This window comes from Oryzias latipes, chromosome 12 (genome assembly GCF_002234675.1).
Source record: "Oryzias latipes chromosome 12, ASM223467v1".
NCBI classification, from domain to species: domain Eukaryota; kingdom Metazoa; phylum Chordata; class Actinopteri; order Beloniformes; family Adrianichthyidae; genus Oryzias; species Oryzias latipes.
This window is the reverse complement of record NC_019870.2, coordinates 15,916,523-15,939,496: the sequence shown is the minus strand read 5'-3', so window position 1 is coordinate 15,939,496 and position 22,974 is coordinate 15,916,523. Positions and strand designations below refer to the sequence as shown.

At 39.2% G+C, this 22,974-nt stretch overlaps 1 protein-coding gene across 2 annotated transcripts; it reads right to left on the bottom strand.

Annotated features, from left to right (window-relative positions):
- Positions 1 to 1,205: 1,205 nt before the first annotated feature.
- LOC101172509 (neural proliferation differentiation and control protein 1) lies at positions 1,206 to 22,261 on the bottom strand. 2 transcript variants are annotated; one of them, XM_004074967.4, is made up of 9 exons: positions 21,969 to 22,261; positions 10,321 to 10,455; positions 3,763 to 3,855; positions 3,319 to 3,540; positions 2,993 to 3,059; positions 2,663 to 2,753; positions 2,452 to 2,531; positions 2,277 to 2,376; positions 1,206 to 2,202 (listed from the first exon to the last, which is right to left on the bottom strand). In XM_004074967.4, the coding sequence occupies exons 1-9, from the start codon at positions 22,069 to 22,071 to the stop codon at positions 2,131 to 2,133; spliced, it is 963 nt and encodes a 320-aa protein (XP_004075015.1). In that variant the 5' UTR covers positions 22,072 to 22,261; the 3' UTR covers positions 1,206 to 2,130. The 2 variants fall into 2 exon arrangements, with proteins under 2 accessions (XP_004075015.1, XP_020563414.1); XM_020707755.1 differs by lacking the exon at positions 21,969 to 22,261 and adding an exon at positions 15,610 to 15,637.
- Positions 22,262 to 22,974: the final 713 nt, after the last annotated feature.

Genomic DNA, 22,974 nt, shown 5'->3' with positions numbered 1-22,974 from the left:
TTGTGTTATAGAATGAATGTATTTAGGTTGGAATAGTCAGAAACACACTTCTCTGCCTAATTAAATCACTTGAATTCCTAGGATTTATGAGGGGAATTCTGCCCTGATTCCCTACAAGGACTTTCTTTTTAAATTTGTTGTTTTTATTTTGTTGGCAGGAACACAACTTGATTTTAAAAGTTATGTATAAAATCTCACATAAAAAAAACAAAACAAATTTAACCATAAATGTACGTTTAGCTGTAACTGTCAATTTTAGTTCAAACAAAACTATTTTTGATTTAAAAAAAAAACATTTAAACTTTGTTCAAGTGTAATGTCTGCTGGCAAAGTAAATAATATGTAATTGCATATCACACACACTTGTTTTAGCTGATCTGATAAAGTACCAACATCAAAATTCCACCCCCCCTGTAGAGCAGCACAGTCGTCCCCCACAAACAAGTCTGATGGCTTCTTGATTTTGCTCCCAACGATCCTGCCTTTGACACCCACCTTCACAGGCACTCCACCCACCCAGGTCTTCAACTGGGGCCCAATGGCTGCCTTCCTTCCACTGTCCGCCAGCACAAAGGCCTTTAATGGCCTTTGGCATTAGGCTCAATGGGGGCAGAAGGCCGATGCGTCCCCTCCCCAGCACACACGAGCTCACAAAAGTACACGGAGGAAGACGAAGGCAGTTTCTGCTGACCGCATCCACACCAAACACTAGAAAATACTAATTTGACGTAAAATACATGAAAGAAAAAGTTTTACTGGAATAAAAACAAAGTCGGGGAGCAAACATCTGTTAGATGGCTTTATTATTCTTGATTTCCTTTTCAACTGTGCCACATTTTGCTTTAGCTCGGAGAAATAATTGTCACGACTAGATTATTAATTAAATTCCTCTCATGTGTTTTGGGCATTTTTAAAAGTTCATTTTAAAAAGTTTGGCCACAGTTAAATGTTCTGATTTTTCCACATGAAAATGTACTTTTTTTATATAAACCAACTAGATTTAGACCTTAAATGTGACGTTAAAAATAAAAAGGTGAATTAATCTGTTTCTTTAAATGAGGCAGATAAAAAAAAAATATATCCTTCAACATAAGCAAGAAGAATCAGTAACCTTTTTAATCTTCCTTTTTTCTTTGGATGTTAAGGAAGGTGCATATATATTTGTATCTGTCGCATAAATATATCAAAAGAGGAACTGGAGTCTCTTTTACTCGTATGTGGTAAAAATTTATTTCCAATCTTTAGTCTGCATGTACAAATATCTATAAAAAGTGAACACCATCACTCTTCTGTATGTACATCTTGCAGCACAACGATAGCTTGGGGACAGTGAGAATTTAAGGGGGTTAGTAATACATGATCACAGCAAAACATTCATCCATCAGGAGCCACCTTTACTGAATATTGTTCCTGTGTACGACAGGATACAAGCAACACATAGAGAATAGTTCCTTTGGCATGATTTCAACATATTACAGTCAAACCATGCAACAGTCATGAGTAAGCACTTCCATTTTAATCTGTAATGACACATCAATAAACTATCATCCTACAATGTTCAGGAGCAGCTCCTCTGACCTCTGGAGGAGCAAAACAGCAACAAGAATTTGCTAATTCTTATGCAGAGATTGGGACTTTTTTTTTTCAGAAAGGCATTCCAGATTTGATCTGGAATATTTCCTGGTTTGGAATGTGGTTGAGCCATAAGAATAAAAATAAAAAAGAATTAGGAATACTATTATATTTGTCAGTGGGATATAGAGTGTCAGGTTTTTATAACATTCTTTGGAAACAGCTGCATAAATATGCAAAAAGATAGAAAGAAAGAAAAACACAACATTTAAACAAGAAAGACGACAAAAGACATGTAACAGGAGCAAATAAACATTAAAAGACAGGGTTTCTCCAAAACAGTGAGAGAAATAAATTAACAGGAGACCCTTGATTTATAGAAGTGATCCTAAAAGCTTTAGTGGGGCAGATATGTTAAAAGACAGAAAGAAAACAGTCGTTCTATCTCTTCATCTTTGATTTCATGCAGTGTGAAACACAGAGCTTCCCTCCTTCCAAATGTTGTGTCTCAATGAATGTGTGTCTGTGCGTGAGTAGTATTTGTGAAGTGTTGAGTCTTCACTTTTTCTTCTCCTGATATTCCATAGTCGAGTCGTCAAACAGAGGGTTCTTCACCTCCATCTCTCCAGTCTGTGGAGAAGAAAATGAAGCACGTTAGTTTCGGAAATGCGCGTCAAAGAGCAAGAAGGCGCGTGTCGACCCACCGGGGCAAGTCCGGGGCACTCGTAAACTGTGAAGCCACCTCCCACTTCCTCCTCATCGGACGTGAATTCACTGTCAACGGGCTTCTGCTCGGGCTTGTTACTAAAGACAGAAAACAAAGTTATAGTATCAAGATTCAGATAAACAAGGAACCCAAAAGGGAGAAAAAGGACTCACTTCCCCATGGAGATCATCTGTTGTTTCTGATGTTTATAGTGATACATTTGTGCACTTTTAGCAAGAGTGTTATCTCCCATCTGCAGATAAAAAAGGAAATGGAAGTAAGAAAATTTACAGAAACCTGGACGCGTTGGGACTGATATCCATGTGTGTAAAGAAAAAAAAGAGGTTAAAAGGGACAACAGGTGGAAAAAAGTGCGTCACTCACCGGAGTAGCAGTGGTTTTAGCAGAAGAAACGCCCGTTCCTTTGAAAGCAGGGTAATCTACCTTCTCAGCAAGACGCGATTCCGTTTGTAACCTGTAGGGGGCACCAAAAAACAACATCCCATGCAATTTAAAACCACCAAATTCAACAGTCTTTTACTGAAAGTATTTCAAAAAGCAATCTTTACAGTCAGTCTGTTATATGCTGCATTCTTAGATTATACATACATGCATATCTAGATTTTAATTCAAAACCCACAAAAAATGCACATTAAAGCCCAACAAATATTCATATATTTACATAAATCCTCATTTATTTTAGTGTTTACTCACTTGACATAACAGGCGACAGCCATGATCACAGCCACAGTGCCCATCACCACAAAGACTGACACCAAAACTGGAAAATGTAGACAAGAAAGAGGACATTTGAGGCAGAACTACAGGTGTGTGGAAATCCTACAATTTAATGCTAGACAAAGTTAAAGGTTCAAAATTGCAGTTGCCCTGAGTTAATAAGTGTTGTATTCATTAAAATAATGCAAGACTTTCAGAAAATTGTGACATTTACAAATGAAGAAACACTTTAAGAAGGCACAAAATAGGAGGTGATAAACAATAGATTTGACTTTATGCTACAAACATATAATTCTACTCACTGATGATAATGTTGTCATTTTTGGAAGTCTGCACGACATGCGGGCCGCCGTGGCCGATGGCCCCCTTGACCTTGGACTGAAGAGTTGTTTTGTTTGGAAGGTCAGCTGTGGTGTGGCGTGGAGCTTCGGTGCTGGTCAGCAGGACGTCGGCCAAGAGTCTGTCCTTCAGTTTCCAGGTGTCCGTCAAGCCCTCTTCACGGTCTCTTTGAACGGAGAGGAAAACTGCAGGAGGAGCAGCAAATGTACACGACAGATCAACCAGGGTACAGAATACCTTTAAGAAAAACAGATTCACATTTCAAGCGACTAGAAAAAGAATCCATAAATGGGTAACAGCAACATTAAGTGCAGTTTTATGGGCTATAAAGAATCCCGAAGAAGTTTTTTTTACACAAACTGAGCATTAATTGCTAATAAAACAGACTTTCTGACTGTGTTTCTTACCTGGTTTCTGTTTGGTTGGTTTCTTCCTGATCTTTTCTTGTTTTGCGATGAGATCGATCTCTTCCTCCAGGTCAGAGAAAGTTTTCACTTTGCCTGAAAAAAGTACAATAAATGAAACATTTGGAATTGACTGAAAATGGTGTTTTTAACATGTTCTTGTGGCATTTTCACATGATGGAGGACATGTATGATCAAAATTGGACTAAACATTGCATTTCTGAGTATTTCTTAATTCAATTAGTTGTGAATCAGGGGCAGACACAAAATTTGTTGTTACTTATGAAATACAATGTTGAACCAGTAATGTTAGATTAGGGGTGTGAGGGTTTAAACATTTTGGCTTAAAACAGCATAATCACAATTAAACGACCACTGGGGATGCTTTTAAAAAAGATCCCCACCAATAAAAACTGGAGTGGGACTTTAAGGATGAAAAGATTCAGGATTTCAAGAACAAAAAGAAAAGCATTTCTGTTTTTCTGATCTTGTATTAGAATATCCTTAATCTTTCTTCAGACGTCATGGACAGGGAGTGTGCCCATGCCTGTTGTTTGTTTGGGAAACTGGTAAAAAAAAAAAAAAAAAGGAGGGGGACAATTCTGAGCTTTTAATAGCCCTGTAGGCCAGACAGCGAGCCACATTCCTGCAGGACAGTTGAGGGCTCCAGGGCGACCAAGATCGACAGTGTGTGTGTGGCCAGGGGAAGGAGCACTCCAGGGGGCAACAGCCATCAGCCAAAAACCTGGCTTTACTGTGCCTCACTCACTACATCCACAAAAGACCCTGAGGCCCGCTGTTAATGGAGGTGATCAAAGAGCTAAATGTCACCCAAAGAAACAGCACAAAAACCCAGAAAGAGGAGAAGTGTGCGAGCGTGACTCCATTTTGGACTACTGTCATCCACTCAACATCGCTGGCCAGAACTTGAAGAGGTGTGGAGAAAGACATTCATGTCAAAAGTGCTAAGAAACCAAGAAACCAGGCCAGCACATCCATCCACACACAAGCGCTTGCTGCACCTCCAGCGCATTAAGAGATTACAGTCACTTTCAATCCAGAAGGCGGACCATCTGGCTGAGCCAATGCTCACGATATGACATGCCCGCACTTTCACTGCCTGCTTTGTTATTTTCTTACCCCCCCCTCCACTAATGGCCATTTAGTGTGCTCCATAGCAGGTGTCTGTGGAGGCGGGATGCACCATCTGTACTTTGCAGGTGGCTGAGAGCTCCAACTGTGCCTGTGAGCTCACCAGGAGTGTGTGTGTGGCAGCAAAGGTTTGAATATTAAAAGGAGACACACACTGACACGTGAGCCATGATTTGTAGGAGGTGTTTGGAATGTTACTGACAATCTGCAGCCACATCCACAAAGAACTGGACACGTTTAGTGTCTTTAAAGCCAGATCTGTTATGTCACCTTTGGCCAAAGAGCATAAAATGTAAAAAAAAAAAAAAAAGGGGGGGATTGGGGGCATGAGTGAGTGGATTGTCACACACCCTCTGAGCATGCACACCTTTCCCCGTACGAGAGAGATTCGTCACCGGGTTGATAATGACCCATAACCTCTTGGGAGCACCTGGGGGGGGGGGGGGGGGGGGGGGGGGGGGCTCCTGGGTACAACAAACAAACACTAAACATCCCTACGTGGATTGTGGGTCGCACACACTTGTGCTGTTTTCTTTTCCCACTTAAAAACCATTCATGTTTTTTTCTTCTCACAAGTTTACGACTGCACGGGTGCACCCCCCCCCGTGCTACGTTTAGGTCTGCAACAGCGTGAAAGTAAAACTGAATATTTTCAAAATAAAAATAACCACTTTCCCCAACATCTAAATAACATTTATTTTTACTATTCATAATCCTCATTTATGTTATATTTTTATATCACAATTTAAAAAAAAAAACTTTTAGAGAATTTCAATATCCTAGAAGATTACACATTTTCTCCCCTATGACAACAGCAAACTTAAATTATTAAATTATTGTTGAAAACACATAAGTATTTAAGCAAAAAAGAAATATTTTAGATCCACAGTAATAGTAAAAATTGCAGAATTAAAATACAAGGAATTCTACAAGTGCTTTTTTTATTCATCAGTGAGCTTTGCTGCCCTCTAGTGGCGATTTCCGTATTACAAGATCAAAACTACTAAAGAACTGTTCAATCTGCCTGCTTTCTCACAAAACAAATGGTTTTCAAATTTGACATCCAGCTTGAATTCCATACTTTTAAAAAGTAAAAATGCATCTATCCTAATGAAGATGGTGACAACTGAGCTACATAACATAAAAGCAGCATTTATTCATTTAGCCTGATCCTAAACTGAAGATGTGAAGATCACTCCTCCAATTAAAATCTCAGGATAATTGGATTGTGTATCTCATGACTGGGGCTATGGCTCATAGTTCTCCCTGTTTGATGAGAACTGTCGCAGCTGAGCCCACAGCATGGATCTGTAAATGAAACCCTACAGCTCAGTTTCTCAGTAAACAGCCTCACCTACCTGTAAAATGATATTTCAGAAAATTGGTTCACCCGTCTGCCAATATATATTTGATAGCTCCAAAAAGAAAGAAACCAAGAAGAAAATGTATCTTAGTTATGAATACATCTGCTTTTACACCAATACATTTAAAAGAAAATGTTTCTCAATTCCCGTTTTAATTTTTTATAGAAATTCTGTTTTCAGTTTACTTAGAAAAATAGAAAAAATATCTAATATACAAAGTGGGAGATCCATATAAGAGGCAATTTACAGAAAGTGGATCTCATCTCTTTTCTTTTATTTTGAAAAGGTCTTGCTTTTTATAAATTTTCTAGGCGGAAACAGCAAAACCTCTGCAGAACATTTGCTCAAGGTACAAAAACAAACAGAAGTATGACCCGCTTAAACAAAAAAGGGGCAAAATGAATCATGAATAGTTATATAGCGCATGCCAGAGATAAAAGTTTGTGTGTAAATCTCCTGAACACCTTCAACCCACAGCACTCGGACAATGTTAACATCCATTCCCCTTGCTGCTTTAAGTGGTTGGACTGGACTCTGAGGTAAACTCTGTGTTTACCAACGGCAGAGAACACCTCCAAGTCAAATACAGACTCATTCCACTAAGGCTGGAAGCAGCGCCGGCCTCACTTGTTCTCCTACTGTCAACAGTGCCGTGCATCAGCTGACAGCATCAGTTTTCCAGTCATTCTCTTCAGGGCTGAATACAACTGTCCCACTAAGAAAAAAAACAATTATGACTGAAAAAAAAAGGATGGACAAAAGCTTTCTGAACATGGATTCAGATGAATAAACTCCCCCGAAAATCAGATTATATAAAAAGATTCCCAACAGTCACAGCAGGTGTATAAGAGACACTTCCCTGAAATATTGCATGTTGGGTCACAGCCAGGAAACAAGTTACATATTTTTCCATCCATCTTTGTAGATAAAAGTTACATGACAGAGCACAGAAGTGAATACAATTAGGTTGAAGGTTTTGTAGGTTTTCACATTACTTCCTTCTACCTTATTTCACATGTTGACAGCCTCCTACATGACAAATGGTGAAATTATCTTTTGATTTGATATCGTCACCTTTAATATGACATGTTTAAACATCAGTCAGAGTCATGAGTCCTTACAGTTTGTGTTAAAGCCAGGGCTTAGTGACATCAAATCTGACCAAGATGGCGGCGACTTAGCCATGAAACTGGCTTCAAATCAGCCCGATTCAAATCGTCAGCGCTTGCTTCGTAGATCTCTTCAGAGACAGATGCTAGTTTCCCTTCAGCTTTCTCCAAAACCACAACAGAAAGCTTCTCCAGTAACCAGGTTTCCTCCAGAAATAAGATTACTTAAGAGCTTGTATAGAAACCAACTGAATTTAAAGATGCAATTTATCCAGAGTAATGCTATTAAACTGTGACAGAAACAGCTGCCTTCCAGCTTTTTATTCCCCTAAGACCCACGCACCTCTACAAAAAAACAAAACATGCATCTTTTTTTTTTTTCAACGGTGAAGCCTTTTGAATCTTATTTGTTAATGGAGAGTTCTGGGGATCAGTGCCCTCTGGGCTCCAGTTCATGGTTTATATAAGGGGATTTAAATCCTGATGGACGATGTTCATAACGCCACACGATCCCATCGGCCTAAGTCCACTGTTGGATGGTGTAACACGCACAGTTTCAAACAAGCATGTGTTCATACAAAAGGAGGCAAGTTCCTTTCATGATCCACACATCCTTTCCTCTCATCCGTTCCTAAATATTCGGCATGCATGCCAGTAATGCAATGACATGGAAATCAGAAATTAGATTTCCTTTTTTTTCCCCTGATTGAATCATATTAGATTTAGTGATGGGAATGAAGGGCAACAGCGAGGGAGAGATGTCATCCCCGTGATTAAGGCTGCCAGTGTGGGGGCGGTGCAGGGAGGTGGGGGAGTATGTGCTGCAGGGGCGGGGCAGGATTAAAGAGAGGGGGGGGGGGGGGGGGGGGGACTGACGGTGCCTGAGCCGGAAAAGAAAATGGAAGAGCAAAAGCTGTGACACATGAGGCAGGAAAGAGTCTTATAATCCATCACAGATACATTTTCTCAAGTCATTTCTTTCTTTTCAGCTCAGAACAAACTTGTAAAGACAAACTAAATCTTTGGTGTGTTCTAGGGGTAAACATGATCTAAATATCAAAATCAGAATTCAGTCTGTTTCTAAGCATGACTCTGCAATATTTGCTCATCCCTCACCCACCTGAGATGACTTTTATTCGGAGTCGTCTGCCTGCGTGGCGTCTGGATTTAACTGGGATTTGCTTCAGCACCGTTCTACTTTTGCTTTGAATGGATCACATGTTTCAGTCAAACCTTTTCATCTGAAGCAGCACAAAACCTTGCAGATTTGACCCCAATCAAACTATTGTCATTTGATTTGTTAAAGTCCCCCCTGATCATCTTTTGATCAGTTGTACAAGCGTTTCCAGTGGTCTGATAGTTATGATTGTGCCGTTTTTAGTCACAACCTAAAAACCAGAGTCGTTTTCAAGGACATAGTTTCTGCTGCACGGCAGTGGTTTATTCGAAATTCCCCTCTGAGCTGTGGGCAGGTCCGCTGGTGTAGAGTAAGCTTGCCCCCACTTGGCATCATGCATTTGCTCTGCCCCACGCTAACATTACCAGTGCAACAACAATGGCGAGTAATATCAGAGCAAGTGTCTACAAGTAGATGCATCAGGATGGAGTGGAGCAGGGGGCTTGTGGCTTGTTGTTGTTGCTGCTTTTACGTCACACCTACAAGCTTTTTCAAACTGCATTTTTTTTTCTGCTCCTGAATCACAACCACTTTAAAACAGAAAGACTCAGAAATACAATTTTAAGCTTCATTTTCTTTATCATGGGGAAAATTCCACGAGAACATGTTACAACACTAAAAACACTATTTTCATGGGAGTGGGTGTTTAACCATCTAATGATTGTTGTTGTTGGAGCACCGACCCCCCCCCCCCAAAAAAAAACCTCCTAAAAAGAACTTAATGCATTCCAAAATATCAAGACGCTATTGCAGAAAATCTCAAATCTGGCTTAATGGAAATAATAGAAAGAGACAGAGCAGTCTATTCCTATTTTCTTCCATTCCTTTCAATGTTTTTTTAAACATGCATCACTTGTAAAGTGTGACATGTCCTAAACAGTTTTAGCTTATTCTACACGATGAAACATTATGAGTTTAATGCCCTCCAGGTCTTGTTTTTATCAAAAATGGTTTATATACTTTTAAGTCAAATACATTTAGAGACCATTTTCAAGTTTTTGTCTGTCATCCTAAATTTCATATTTATCTAAATACATTTACTTGAATTTTAATTTTACTTTTAAGGGACTTATGGAAGCAAGACAAAATATAAAGTCGCTTTTATATATAAATTAAAAAAAATGTAACTGTCTATTTTTATTCTGCAATAAAACAAAATCAGTTTATGTCCACAGAGGACGCCATGTGCGTCCTGAGCAAAGACTGCAGCGTCCAGAAGATCTAAGATTTACTTTCTGAGATGCACAAAGTGGAGAAATTGTAAAAATTGCTAAAAAAATATTCTACAAAGTTAAAATTTTTTCTCAACTTTGAGGACCCAGTGTTAAATATTTAACTTTTATATTTTGAGGACAAATGTGGCTTTTTTTAATCCGTCTTCCTCACTCAAACATTTTAATTTTTTCTAAAATAAAAATGTTCTTCTGTCGTAGAGTAATAAATACTAGCCCTTTTTGACTAATAAAAGTAGACTTTTTACTTTTTTTTGGTCTTTTCTTCTTTTGAGCGACTGCAATATGCTTCCATAATCATTAGAATGTAGAGCAATCTCTTTGAAAAAGCTTTTTTTGGATGTTGATATGATTTTTTTCTCGCCAAATCATAAAAAAAAATTATATGTAGTCAACTACTTCTTAGTTTTAAAATAAAACGCTGCAGGCACAGGACATTTTCAGACAAAGCATTAAAATTGCAGCATTTTTAAAATGTTGTGAGCATTTCTGGTGAGAAGTGTGCACTTGTGTGTTTGTGGCCATACCAAGTTTGCGTGGCACACAGCGTCCATCCTCAGCCTCCTCATGTGAAGGTAAGCAGGGGCCACATTCAGAGCCGGCTTTGCAGTTGACCCGTTTCTGATTTTGACAGACGGACCGGGACGGGCAACCGGTCCAAGCTGGGGGAGGAAAGAAGTGAACATGATTTGGTGAGTGCTCTAACAATAATCAAAATGAGTTTATACAGGAGGATTTCAGCAAGGTAAGGGGAGAAATCCTTCACATTCAAAGAAAACAAAGAAAAAGAGGATGATGAGTTGGCTTTGCTGCTCTAAAAATGGGATTTAAAATGGGCTTGGATGTCACAGCGAGAGCCGCAAAACTATAAATACGGATATTTTAAAGGCATATTTTCACAAATCAACGTCAATGTTTTCGAAGCACTAAAAACAAAACATCTTTCTGTCCAAAACAATTATGTAGCATAGGAGTAAAAAGTGATCCAGACCTCCTTTGTATCAGACAGGTTAGATAACCACTTGACCTGCTTACTGCCAGGTCAATTATCAACTGTTCTACTAATTTAATGCCATTAAGAAGAATTTGTTGGAAAAGGGGAAATCAAAGTAACCGTTTTTGGACCATATAGCAATCACAAGTACCCAGAGAACATCCAGAAACATGCATTATCTACACAGCAGGACCACAGGTCAGAAACCTTCTCGTATGTGTTTAATATTTAATAATAATAATAAACATACAAGTAAGCAAGGCAGCAAGCAAGCAGGAAGCGTGCACAGAGCCGCACAGTGGTCTTTGGAAAAGGAGGGCGGACTCCATCAGAGCACATAATGAGTCCAGCACTTCTGCACCACAGGCCATCTAAAGGTGAATGGCACGGCAGGTGTCCAAACAGAAGGTGAAACGAGGCCCGAGGATGAGGAAAGTGCTTTTGAGGGCAGTGCTGGAGAGTCTGGTATATAGAAAGCATTCATGTAAAAAAAAAAACGGGAAGGGTTTAAGTTTAATTTGATGACTTTTGTCTGAAATATTTTGGATTATTGTTGAACCAAACCAAATATATGGATAAGAAATTGTCTTGAGTGAATGGTCATTGATATGACCTTTTTATTTTCTCTTTTGTACTTTTCATCAGGCAAAGTGAGAAGATGACTCAAACTTCTGAACGACTCATGACAACCAAGAACGCAGAATCAAAATTGAAATATTAGGGAAAACATGTCCTCTAAAGGTGGAAACCTCAAATAAGGAAGTGTTGTTGACTTAAATACTGATTATATATGCATCTTCTCTGTGTTTGGCTGCTCCTTTAGGGGTCACCACAGTGAATCATCCACCTTCATCATAAAACATACTTCACAGAATTCTCACTCATACTAACCACGCTCATGTCCTCCTTCCCTACATCCATGAATCTCCTCTTTGGCCTTCCTATTGTTTTTTTCCTTTCTTCCCTGGTAGCTCCATCTTCAGCATCCTTTTACTGACACACTACACTACCATCGTTCTTCCTCTGAATGTGTCCAAACCATCTCCATCCGCTCTCTCGCATTTATCTCCAAAACATCTAATATGATGGATTCATTCCTGATCCAATCCAATCTCATCACTCAACATCTGCAGCTCTGCCTCCAGTCTCTTTCTCAAACCAACAACATGGCTGCTCTCACCACAGTCTGCTACACCTTTCCTTTCATTCTTGATGACACTCTTGTCACAAATTACACCTGAAACCGTTCTCCACCACCTCTTTCCAACACTTTCTGATGTTCTGGACTGTTGACTCTCCAAGTACTTTACGTCGTCCACCTTCTTCATCTCTGCTCCCTGTTACCTCACCGTTTCACTTGAGTTCCTCTCATTTACACACAGATCTTCTGTCTTGCTGCTGCTGACCTTCAAACCTCCACCTCTCTAGACGTCCCCCCATCTGCTTCCTGCTTTCAATAGATCACAGTATCATCTGCAAACATCATGATCCACACAGAATCCTGTGTAACTTCATCTGTCCATCACCATAGAAACAATAAGGAGCTCAAATCGGATTGTTGGTGCAGTCCCACCTTCCCCTTGAAGACCTCAGTTACACCCACCACACATTTCACTACTGTCTTAAAGATCTCATTAACAACTCCAATGTTCTTCACTACCAATCCAGACCTCCTCCAACAAAACACAGCTCATTTCTCTCTGTATTCTGTCATAGACTTTCTTCAGATCAACAAAGACACAATGCAGCTTCTTCTGACTTTGTCAATTATCTCCAGAAGCTTGCTTCATGCAAACATGGCATTATCTTCTTTGGCTTGAAACCATACTGTTATTCACAAATGCTCACTTCTGATCTCAGACCAGCTTCCACTTCTTTCTCGTAACACACTCCTTAACTTCTTCATTCCACCACCAAGTCTCTTTATCTGCTTTCCTCATTCCAGATGACACAGCAGGTTCCTTCCTCCCAGTCTCCGTGATCCCTTTAACTGGCGCAGTCATCTGGAGGAACTTTCTGACCTCCCAAAGCCCATTTTCACTCCTCCTTAAAAGCCACACAGCACTCTTCCTTTTTCAGCTTCCACCGCTTGGTCCTCCGCTGTGCCCACTTCATCGTCTTTACCACCAGTCATCCTACACACTACCATCCTATGCTGTCTGGCAACACTTTGCAGTCACCGATTCTTTCTGATTAAAACGTCTGCACAACATGAAATCAACTTATCTCCCCCCCCCCCCTCCACTCTTCTATTCATATTTTCTATAGCCTTGTGTTCTTAAATGCCATTTCCATTCCTTGGCCAAAATCCACTCCCATCTGTGCTTCTGCATACCTGTCCTGAACACTAAACTCAGCCATCACTTTCTCATCACCTTTGTTTCTCTCACCTACATGCCTGCTGAAGTCGGCTCTCATTTTCTCCAGAATGTTCCCTTCTTCTTTAAATCACATCCTCCCTGGGGCGTTAAACCACTGACCACTTTCAACATCACACCTTCAACTCTCAGCTTCTGACTCATTACCCCATCTGACACCATGCATTCAATCCAATAGATCATACACAAAGTGAAAAGTGAGACTAAAACTATTTGTAAAAGGACCCTGAACTTATCAGAAGCACCAGATGATTTTACATCCATGATGCAGTTTTATTTGCACTTTCATTTCCACACAAACAGAAATGATAGTTTTCCTCTCAAGATTTGTTGCTGCTGATGCTTTGTCCAAATTCAAGGTTGATATAAGTTTTCCTTTTCTTGCATTTTATTGTATCAAATCATCAATGCGCTCATTTGAAAATGGGAAGATCTTAACTGCTCTTTTGGACACACGCCATTTATTTGTTTATTCATCCTTCACACCGAACGCAGATAAATGACTAGTGAACTGTACATGCAGCTAATCAGAATGCGAGCATCCTGACTCATTGCTGGTTGTGACGCTTGGACTTTTCTGTTCCCATGGAGAGGAAAAACTCAGTCACCTCTACGTTCTCTTGCTGCCTTCACATCCCTGTGAGGATCGGATGCTCAGCCAAGTCTTTGTTGCTACTAAAAGACTTGTTTTTCTCTGCTTTTTCATACTCACTTTATAACCTCTTTTGATCCCTTAAAAATAGTCTCTTTGTCTTTCAACAGGTGTCCTTTAAATGAAAATGTAAAAATGCTTTGGGGAGATGTAAATGAAATTAAAACTACCCATTACGGTTAATCAAAGACCCACTCCGATCACCTTTTGCCCTATTGTAAAAGTGTTCCCAGTGTTCTTTTTATTATAATTATACAAATTTTAGCTAAAAATCTGTTTTGATTTCTAGGACATGGTTTCTGCAGAGTTCATTAGAAATTCACCTCTGAGTTGTGGGCAGAACCCCGAGCTCTGTGTTTCCACTCTCTACTGTTAGTTTACAACCCCTCACAACCCCAACCTAACATTACCAGTGCAAAATAAATGGCGAGCAATGTCATAGCTATCCAGATACCAGCTCAGACGAGGAAAACAAAGACGTAGGGGATGCATCAGAATGGAGCGGAGCAGGGAGCTTTTGGCCCGTCCAACGAATTTTCTGGGTAACAAATACGCTCTTTTCCAACGTCTGCTCCTGATTTGCAATGATTTGAACGAAGAAATACTCAGTAATAAAATTTTACGCTTAATTTTCTTTATATATGTCCCTCCATCAGGAGAAAAATGCAACAAGAACATGTTAAAAACACACACACATCTCATCGGAATTGGCCTTTAACCCTTGTGCTATCCTAGGCACTTTACCATTGGGAGTTGGGTCATCTAGACCCACTAGACAGTGCGCTGAACCTTTTTTCTTCAATGATTTGGGATCTTCACTGGTGTCCATGGATTACATGAAATCTTTCCACCTTTGTCATGGTAGGGAGAACACGTCAATGTAAGGGTGGGGTCATAGGATAGCACAAGGGTTAAAGGAACTTTTAGCTTGGTTTTGGATGGCGAAACTCTAAGTTTTACTCCAGTTGTCATCAAATGTCATAAAGATGAGCAGAATAGTTGGCACCCATTCTGTTACTAGAAGAAAAACCCTCTGTTGTCACTGAAATAACTTAAAACTGTTAAAAATGAGAGAAGCCTTGTTCCTCACACAGCATAAAGCATTTGTTGCAAGTGTCGCTTAAATGAATCACAGTCTCAGTGGTAAAACAAAGGAGCAGCTGAAATTAATTCCATTTATAGAAGAGTGATTTGGAGTTTAAAAATAGCACCACTCCTGGTTATTAAAATACAACCAGAGTGAATGTGGAACATGCTATGATGGACTGGCATGCAGACCCCCTGTGACTGTTATCAGGATGACGCAGGCATGAATGTAGACCTTTATTCTTTAGGCAGACGAACCGACACTTTTGTCAAGGATTGCCGGCAACAGAAGGACACACAAAAGCAAGCACACCGCAATAAGGCTTTTTGTGAACTCACTGCACTGCAGTTTAGATGAAATCTGAATCAATATCTGAAATAAAAGCTTCTAGCAACAAGGAAAGGCAGATCTATTCCTCTAGGAAAGCAATAGAAAAACTTTCTCGTGATGGTACACAATTTATAAGTGACTGTCGTGACAATAGAGAGTGGTGAGGGAAGTCAGTGGGGGAAAAAAAAAACTCATGCCTCTGAGTTTCTTTATCTTCATCGGGACATCTTGGTTTTTCTTTGCATAAACCAGGGACTCAAAGAAAGACCCTGAAAAACACCTTACAAATCAATCTGTGCCTGCTGTTGCTAAGCGGTGTGCTCGGCAGCAGCTTTTGAGTGTCAAACCGAGGGACGCATTCCACTCGACACTCACCGAAACGCCACATGAAAGAAAACGCTGCTCAGCTTGTGCAAAACATCGCCCGACGTGTAACCGACCGCGTGTCATTATGTGTGAAAGTCTTTGTCTGTGGGTGAGAGGGCTAGAGTAGACGTAGGAAGTGGGTTTGGCAGAAGGGTCGCACACTCCATTGTGCACACATCCTGAATCAGAGAGCTGACCGGAAGTGAGCCAAACACTTCAAATCAAGTGGAAACATTAAAGAGCTCTGCTTACCATCCTCTCTTTTTTTATGTGGATAAAAGCATGTAAGTGCTTCTGTGTGTACGTTTGCTCAGGCTTTTAGTGTATCTAAGCATCTGCTTAGAAACACTCTTCTTGAATGACAGAAAACAAACAAAAGCCTATGAGCCAGTTTCTAAATGTTTGTTTTTAGTGGCATCCATTGGGTTTGGCCCTTCTAATGCATTCTTGCACATACACTACTTTGGTTTTTAAACAGTGGGGCAAAAACTATTTTGCCGTTTTTTTCCACTTAGAAAGACGCTAAAGGAGTGTTCTGTTCATCATAGAGTCAGTATAAAATACAATTAAAATCAAGGAAGTCACATTCTAGGATTTTCAAAGAATGTAGTTTTTTCTCTAACTGCATTTATCCAAATCTTAATCCAGTAAACATTTGTTCTTGTTGGATAATCAGACTCATGCTGCATACAGTAGTAGAAATGCATTTGATCTCTGAGGCCTTGGGGAAAGTTGAACCATTGCAACAGATCTTCCAGAGATAAGGACAGTTTCGCTTCAGCTACATGGCATCTTGAAACGTTGCGGGGCGGACAAACACGCTCTTCATGTCAGATAGCAGCTTCCTTCTTTTGACGGTGGTAATCTGACAGGAGTGTAGCTTGGAAACAAGAGTTCTGCTCCACTTTAATGCTTTATACTTTCTAACACATTATAGATCACCATCGCTTTATCACTTTTTTATACCTCTTTTGTTTCTATCTTTACCGGTTCCCAGACACTTTTGAAAAGCGTCACATCATTCTACTTTTTCTCTCAGTTTACAATCTTTGACATTTTTGATATTGCTCATATGTCAGGTCATCCTGTTTGAGTCCCATCCCTCCTAATGGCTCTAATGTAATCAGCCTTGCCCAGACAGCTTGGAACAAGGAAGAAAATTGAAATTTGAACATCAAATCTTGCTAAATCTCTGTTAAAGAACCTATTACTAAACAAAGGTGTAAAGAAACAATAATTTAAAAAAACGTCATGATAAGGAACATTAAGCTCTGCTTTATAATTAACGGGTTTTTATAGAACTATGGGGATAATATAGAGAAAACACAGATGTAAAGAGGAGTAAGTATCACAATGAGTCAGAAAGGAATATCTAAAACTTCTAATTCATCTTCTTGTGTTTTTATGAAGACAAATCTCAGCCTTTTTGTTTTAACATTTAAGTTCCCCAATATATTAATAAATGATTTCACCTTTGTTCCATTTAAATAACTAGCTTTATGAAAAAAAAACATTGGCTTAGAATAGAATTTTGATAGATTAATTAAAATGCAGTTAAAACGTGTTTTACTGGAAAAGATTGAAACACAAACGTTTAAATCGAAATCTAATTGAACCAGTATTTTTGCAATAATACCCAACCCTTTTTTGACTGTCTTTTGTAACCTCTGGTAAGTAAGAAAAAAATACAAATTTACCGCTGGATTTGTTAAGATTTGTAATGCAGGGAGGTTTTATAGTAGAAAGAGAGAGGGAAATAAGTAATAATATCTAAAGATAAACATAGCAGCTTTACTTTAATTATCACATTAGACCATGTTATTTTATTTTTAAAAACCTCTTCAGTTTGGAGTAAATAAGAAGAAAGACACAAAAAAATAGCCTGCATAAATCTAAAAAAAAGAAAGAAGTACTTTAACCAAAATACTAGTTAGTTTAAAATGAAATACCAGCAGGAGGTAAGGACAGGATAGACATGTGTGCACAGCTTATGTACTTTGGATGAGTTCCTCGTTTTTTCCACTCATGTTCTTCAGATAAAAGTCTCAAAAGATAACAGATAAAAGTTTTAAAAAAAACTGCTTACTCTTGCCTTAAAAACGGAAAAGCTCGACAAAAAAAATGAACAGCTCACTTGGATTTCTCAGAAATGACAGCAAAACCCGAACTTTAGCTGCTGTATTTGTGGTAACAAGTTAAGCTCTCGGTTGCAGTTTTGTATGGGTGCGATTTCCTTAATGTGATGCAATCGACTCCTACGGTGCAGAGTGGAAAGTGGAGCATGACTCTGCACCTGTTTAACACAGTAGAGTTTTTTTTTTTTTTTGGTTTTATTTTAGTACACATGGCAACAGGTAGAAAGACGTAGCAGGAAATGTCTGGTTGTTATGCAAGTTCACGAAGCTCTAAATGCGAAAAGGAAGTTCCTTTTTATAAAAACAGTGGAAGAATTTCATTGTTCATAATGGAATGCAGGGTGCCAAAGAATGAAGAGAGGCCAGTTGCCTTTGAGTTATTTTTTCTTCCTCTCTCTAGGTCTAGGATATGCTGTTTGTTTTCCTTTTTACTGTAACTTATGTATTGTTAGAAAATTAGGATAACTAAAGTTATGATTAGTACGTCCTCACCTAATTTGTCTTTAGTGTGCTCCCTTTAGGAGGCGCAACAGCAAAGGACCCACCTTTATTTAACCCTATCCTCAGTATTCTCCTCTTCCCCCTGTTCCATGTGACCTCACATGCATTCCTCTCCTCTCCAGAGCAAACCTCCACCTGTCTAGATTCTTCCTCCACCTGCTCTCACTATAGATCACAATGTCATCTGCAAACATGATTATCCACAGAGATTCCTGTCTAACCTCATCTGTCAGTCTATCACCATAGAAACAAGAAAGAGCTAAAAGCCTTGGTACAGGTTCACCTCCACCTTGGACTCCTCTTTCACAAAATCTACAAAGACAAAGTGTCTAGAGGGTAAATGTCATAGACTTGTTTAGCGCTTTTCTACCTGCCTCAAAGACCCAAAGCGCTTTACAACCACAGTCCTATTCACACAGTCCACTGCTGAACACTGACGCCAACCTATAACCACCAGAGGTAGGGTGGGGTTCAGCCCACTTCGACACATGCGCGAGCAAGGCAAGAATCGAACCTGCAGCAATCCGATCAGAGGTCGACCGCCCTCCTACTGCGTCACAGTCAAGGACACGATGCAGCTCCTTCTGACCTTCTCTGTTCTTCTCCAGAAGCATCCTCAAATATTACATTTGAAGTTATTTTCCTTGGCATAGGTCATAGTGTATGTCACAAATACTGACTTCTGACCGTAGCATAGCTTCCACAAGTCTTTCCCATAATTCCCATCTTAATTCCTCTGTAGTTTCCACAAATCTACTCTGGAAAACTTCCCCTCCATTTCTCAGGGAACATCTCACTTTCCATGATCTAAAGTTAGTTTTAATTTAAAATTTTAACCAAGTCTTACAGCAAACTGTTGATCAAGGCAGAAAATTTGGATTTAGTCTTTGTTTTTTAACCTCATCATGACTTTTCTCAGCCAGCATCTTATTTTATTACCATGTGAAATTCATCTAAAAAGTGTCTCGGTATGATTAGGCTGATTTTGCTTAAGTCAAAGTTCACATACCTGCTACTTAAAGCTGTCCGCATGTAATTTGGATTTACTTAAGGATGTGGTTACACTCAAAAGTAAAAAAAAAAAAAAACAGTTCCTGAGACAGAAACTGGGGTTTTTCTCATTACTCTGTCATTTTTCTGAGATTGGACCAAAATGTACAAAAGTGGTAAATGGAACATTTAATGTTAGTAATAAAATGGAAGGACATAACCGACGTCACGTCAGATCAAATGTTTGCTTAGGTTGTAGAATCGGAGCCCCTTCATTTCCTGAGCAGGTCTGCTAGTCAATGAAATGTTTTGCAGGCAGAAGCTAAAGCAGGAAGAGTGAGATGATCTGAAAACAAGTTTACTGCTGCTGTTTGCACATGCTGTCTTCAAAATTAAATTCTTCATTTTCTCTGTATATTGCATTTCTTTACAGCTTTAAGTTTTTAATTTTTAATACTAATGGTGTTGGAAACACTTTGTTTCCTTAAAGATGAGTAAATGTTATTTCCTTTCATCATCTTCTTCATGCACATAACTTCTTACCAAGGCCAGATTTATTCTTGAATAAAAAGAAACCAACTGATGTCTTCTACTATTTAAAACTCCACACGTATGCTTTACCTAATCCCCGTGTTCTCCGTGCCTGCCTGAGTTTTTGTATGTCATTCTACCGTACCCTTTCCTGTTCTGAATACCTACCACGACAGAAATATCTATTTTTGCTGAAGGGCAGTAAAATTGATTGAAAATGCCGCGAGGCAAGAAGCTGCAAGTGGAAAGCAGAGATGGAGCACAGCGCTGACCGTATTACTAGTTAAAGCTTAATCCTGATGGAAGAAAAGGTCGCAGGTTTGCTGAATAATAACCTCACAGAGCCTGTGTGGCTTTGGTGAATAACACGGCAGCACCAAAGTGACCACTTCATTTTAAAATGTGGAAATTAGAACATTCAATGTGCTTCGGTGGATGAGGAATAATGGGGGGGGTTAGGAAATAAATCTGTATACCGGTACACTCCAGTAGGCCAGGTAGAGTTTAAGGAACCAATTGCTTAAATGGAGATTTTGGAAGAGCTCCATGCCCACAAATTAATGCTCATCGACGGCTGTGTGGCAGCACTTCTAGAGAAAAAAAAGCTGAGAGATTTCTGTGCCGCAGTCTAAATCAACTAAACTGAATGGATGAAGGTTCCATTTATACGCATATATATTAAAGTACGGTACTAAAAGAACTTCTACCGATCACCTCTCGATCATTTCAAAAGTGTTCCCAGGGTTTTTTATTAATGATTATGTCGTAATTAGCCAAAATGTACAAAATACAAAAAAGTTGTATGCAGGACTGTAAATCCATCTGCACTTCCAATCATCCATCTGTCCTCACACTCTCCTGCTAGCTTACAGCCTCTCAAAAACCCAACCTAACATTGCTGGTGCAACAAAAATGGTGAGCTTTTGGACCTATCCAGACAAAGAAAACAAAGATGTTCGCGGATATATTTGTCTGCAAGTAAATGCATCCGAATGGAGCTTGTGGCCTGCCGATTATATCACAAATAGGCTCTTTTTCAAATGGTACTTTACATGATTCACAATGATTTGAATAAAGTAATACTCAGAAAGGAATTATTAAGCTTAATTTTCTTTCTATATGTCCTCCATCATAAGAAAAATGCCACAAAAACATGTTAAAATACCAAGGGTGAGTCTTTAAAAATATGTTTAGAACCGCAAATAAACTGAAAGCCATAATTTTGTTTAAAATCTCTTCATCTTTGATTTCTGATGAGAGGAAGCACATTTTGAATGACTTTCCCCGTCTTTAATCAAACCACAAACTTTTAACTTCTTGTCTCAATTCAGGAAATGAATGGAAAAAAATTGAGATAATAATAAGAGAGAGTTAATAATAACTTGTGTCTGACATGCCCCCCCCCTCCCCTGTGGTTTGATTAAAAAAACTGTATTTTCCATATTTAGGTAAAAATGTTTATGATGAAAGCAAGTTCCATCTCAGCAGATGAGTCAAAGAATCCGGAAAAATATCAGATTTACGGGCAGAGTTTGATGAGTCAAGTAAATGTGCCTCTAGTAGTCACTTTGTGGCTAAAAAGGAAAATCAGCAATTATTTCAAATAGATAACATACATACATTTTGATAATGATCCGTGTTAATGTTGCATCGCTTTAGTCAAAATGTAGATCAAGAGGTTATATAAAAACTGGAGGTTCCACGTGATGACAGTCCAGCTGTTGCTTTCTCATCATCCTATGTGTAGATTTTCTCCTTAGCACTGATGTCTGCAGCAATCCACTCCATTAAACCAAGGAAATGTTAATAACACTGTATTACATAAGGTTTTTTTCTCCTAGTGACCATAACCAAATACAAAAAAGCAGCAATGATTTCTTTAACAATAATCCAAAAGTTTGCTTTTAGTTTTATTTATTATTAAACAGTAGGAGTTTCCAACAAGGAAGGAGAAAAAGTGGAATGACTGACATGACAAGGAAGGGAATTTTTTCATGCACTTGTTTGACCTGTCACCAAAAGGAAGCTGCAGATGTGACATCAGAGAAAAAACATCACTTAAGTTGGACTCAAATAGCTTTATAAAAGGTCACAAACAGCAATTGGATAAAAAGACAAAACAATAAAAAATAATAATAGTAACTTAAATGCACATTTCCAAGAAGAATTATGTCGCTTCGGGGTTCATAAGGTGTGTTGTTGTGGATTTACCTGGTAGGCTAGCGCTGACGGGGATAAGCAGCAGGAAGGCGGCGAGCACAAGCAGCGAGGCCCGGCGCTGGCGTCTGCACCGCGGGCTGGAGGGCAGCAGCATGCTGGGGTCTTCTCGTTGAACTTAAGACGAGGACGGTTGTTGTTGTTGTCATTCCTACATCACGTTTTTTTTTTCGTTGTCTTTCTGTTTTGTCCTGTAAAGCAAGAAAGCCTAAGAGCAACGTGGACGGACAACGAGGGGATGAGCAGGGAGCACTGGGAGGTCCGCGCGCGCACTGAGCGGCGTAATCCGCGTCAGGGCTAAAGATAGCGGCGTTCAGTCAGGGGAGGAGGGGGTGGAGACGTTTTTGATTTGATGCCTTCAGGGCTTCCTTGTAAAATTTAAAAATAGACTCCTCGAAGAAAATTGGACAGTTCCACTTTTGGAAGAAATGTGTATTTTCCCGTCTTTCTATTATGATTCATTTATATTTTTCCTTGTCTTGAAAGGTTTTGATACATCAATTTTTAAACGAAGAAACACTCTGAATATCTAACAATAATTTTTGCAATTTAAGAAAATTAAAAGAAAATCATTATTTTTTTAATGATAGGCTTTTAAAAAATATACAAAATAATTGTCAATTCAATTTAACATAAAAAAACGAACAAGCTTTCTTTAAATCCTATTTTAACACCTCTCAATCACTCAAAAACGCCTGAGAAAATGTTTAAAAACGACAGTAAACATAAAATTGAATTGATATTTGCTATTTTTTTACATCTGTGTTTAGCTGTCAACTGCTTTGCTTCAATTAGGCCTAATTGTCACAATCCTGTATACCCACAACACTTGAAGGCAACTGTTTACAGGCGATTAGAAGGAACAGCGCCGGGGTAGATGTGACGTCAATACGTAGAATAACCAGTTTTTTTCCTCCAGCGTGACGTTGCCCATTTCCTCACGACACTCACGCATCAAGAGTGGCAGAAACGGAGAAAAAAACACTACCACACACTAGCT

Coding starts and splice junctions, on each gene's coding strand:
- LOC101172509 (XM_004074967.4), bottom strand. CDS start 22,071: ATGCTGCTGCCCTCCAGCCCGCGGTGCAGACGCCAGCGCCGGGCCTCG. Junction 3,060..3,318: donor AAATGACAACATTATCATCA/GTGAGTAGAATT, acceptor TACATTTTCCAG/TTTTGGTGTCAGTCTTTGTG. Junction 2,754..2,992: donor GCTGTCGCCTGTTATGTCAA/GTGAGTAAACAC, acceptor TGCCCCCTACAG/GTTACAAACGGAATCGCGTC.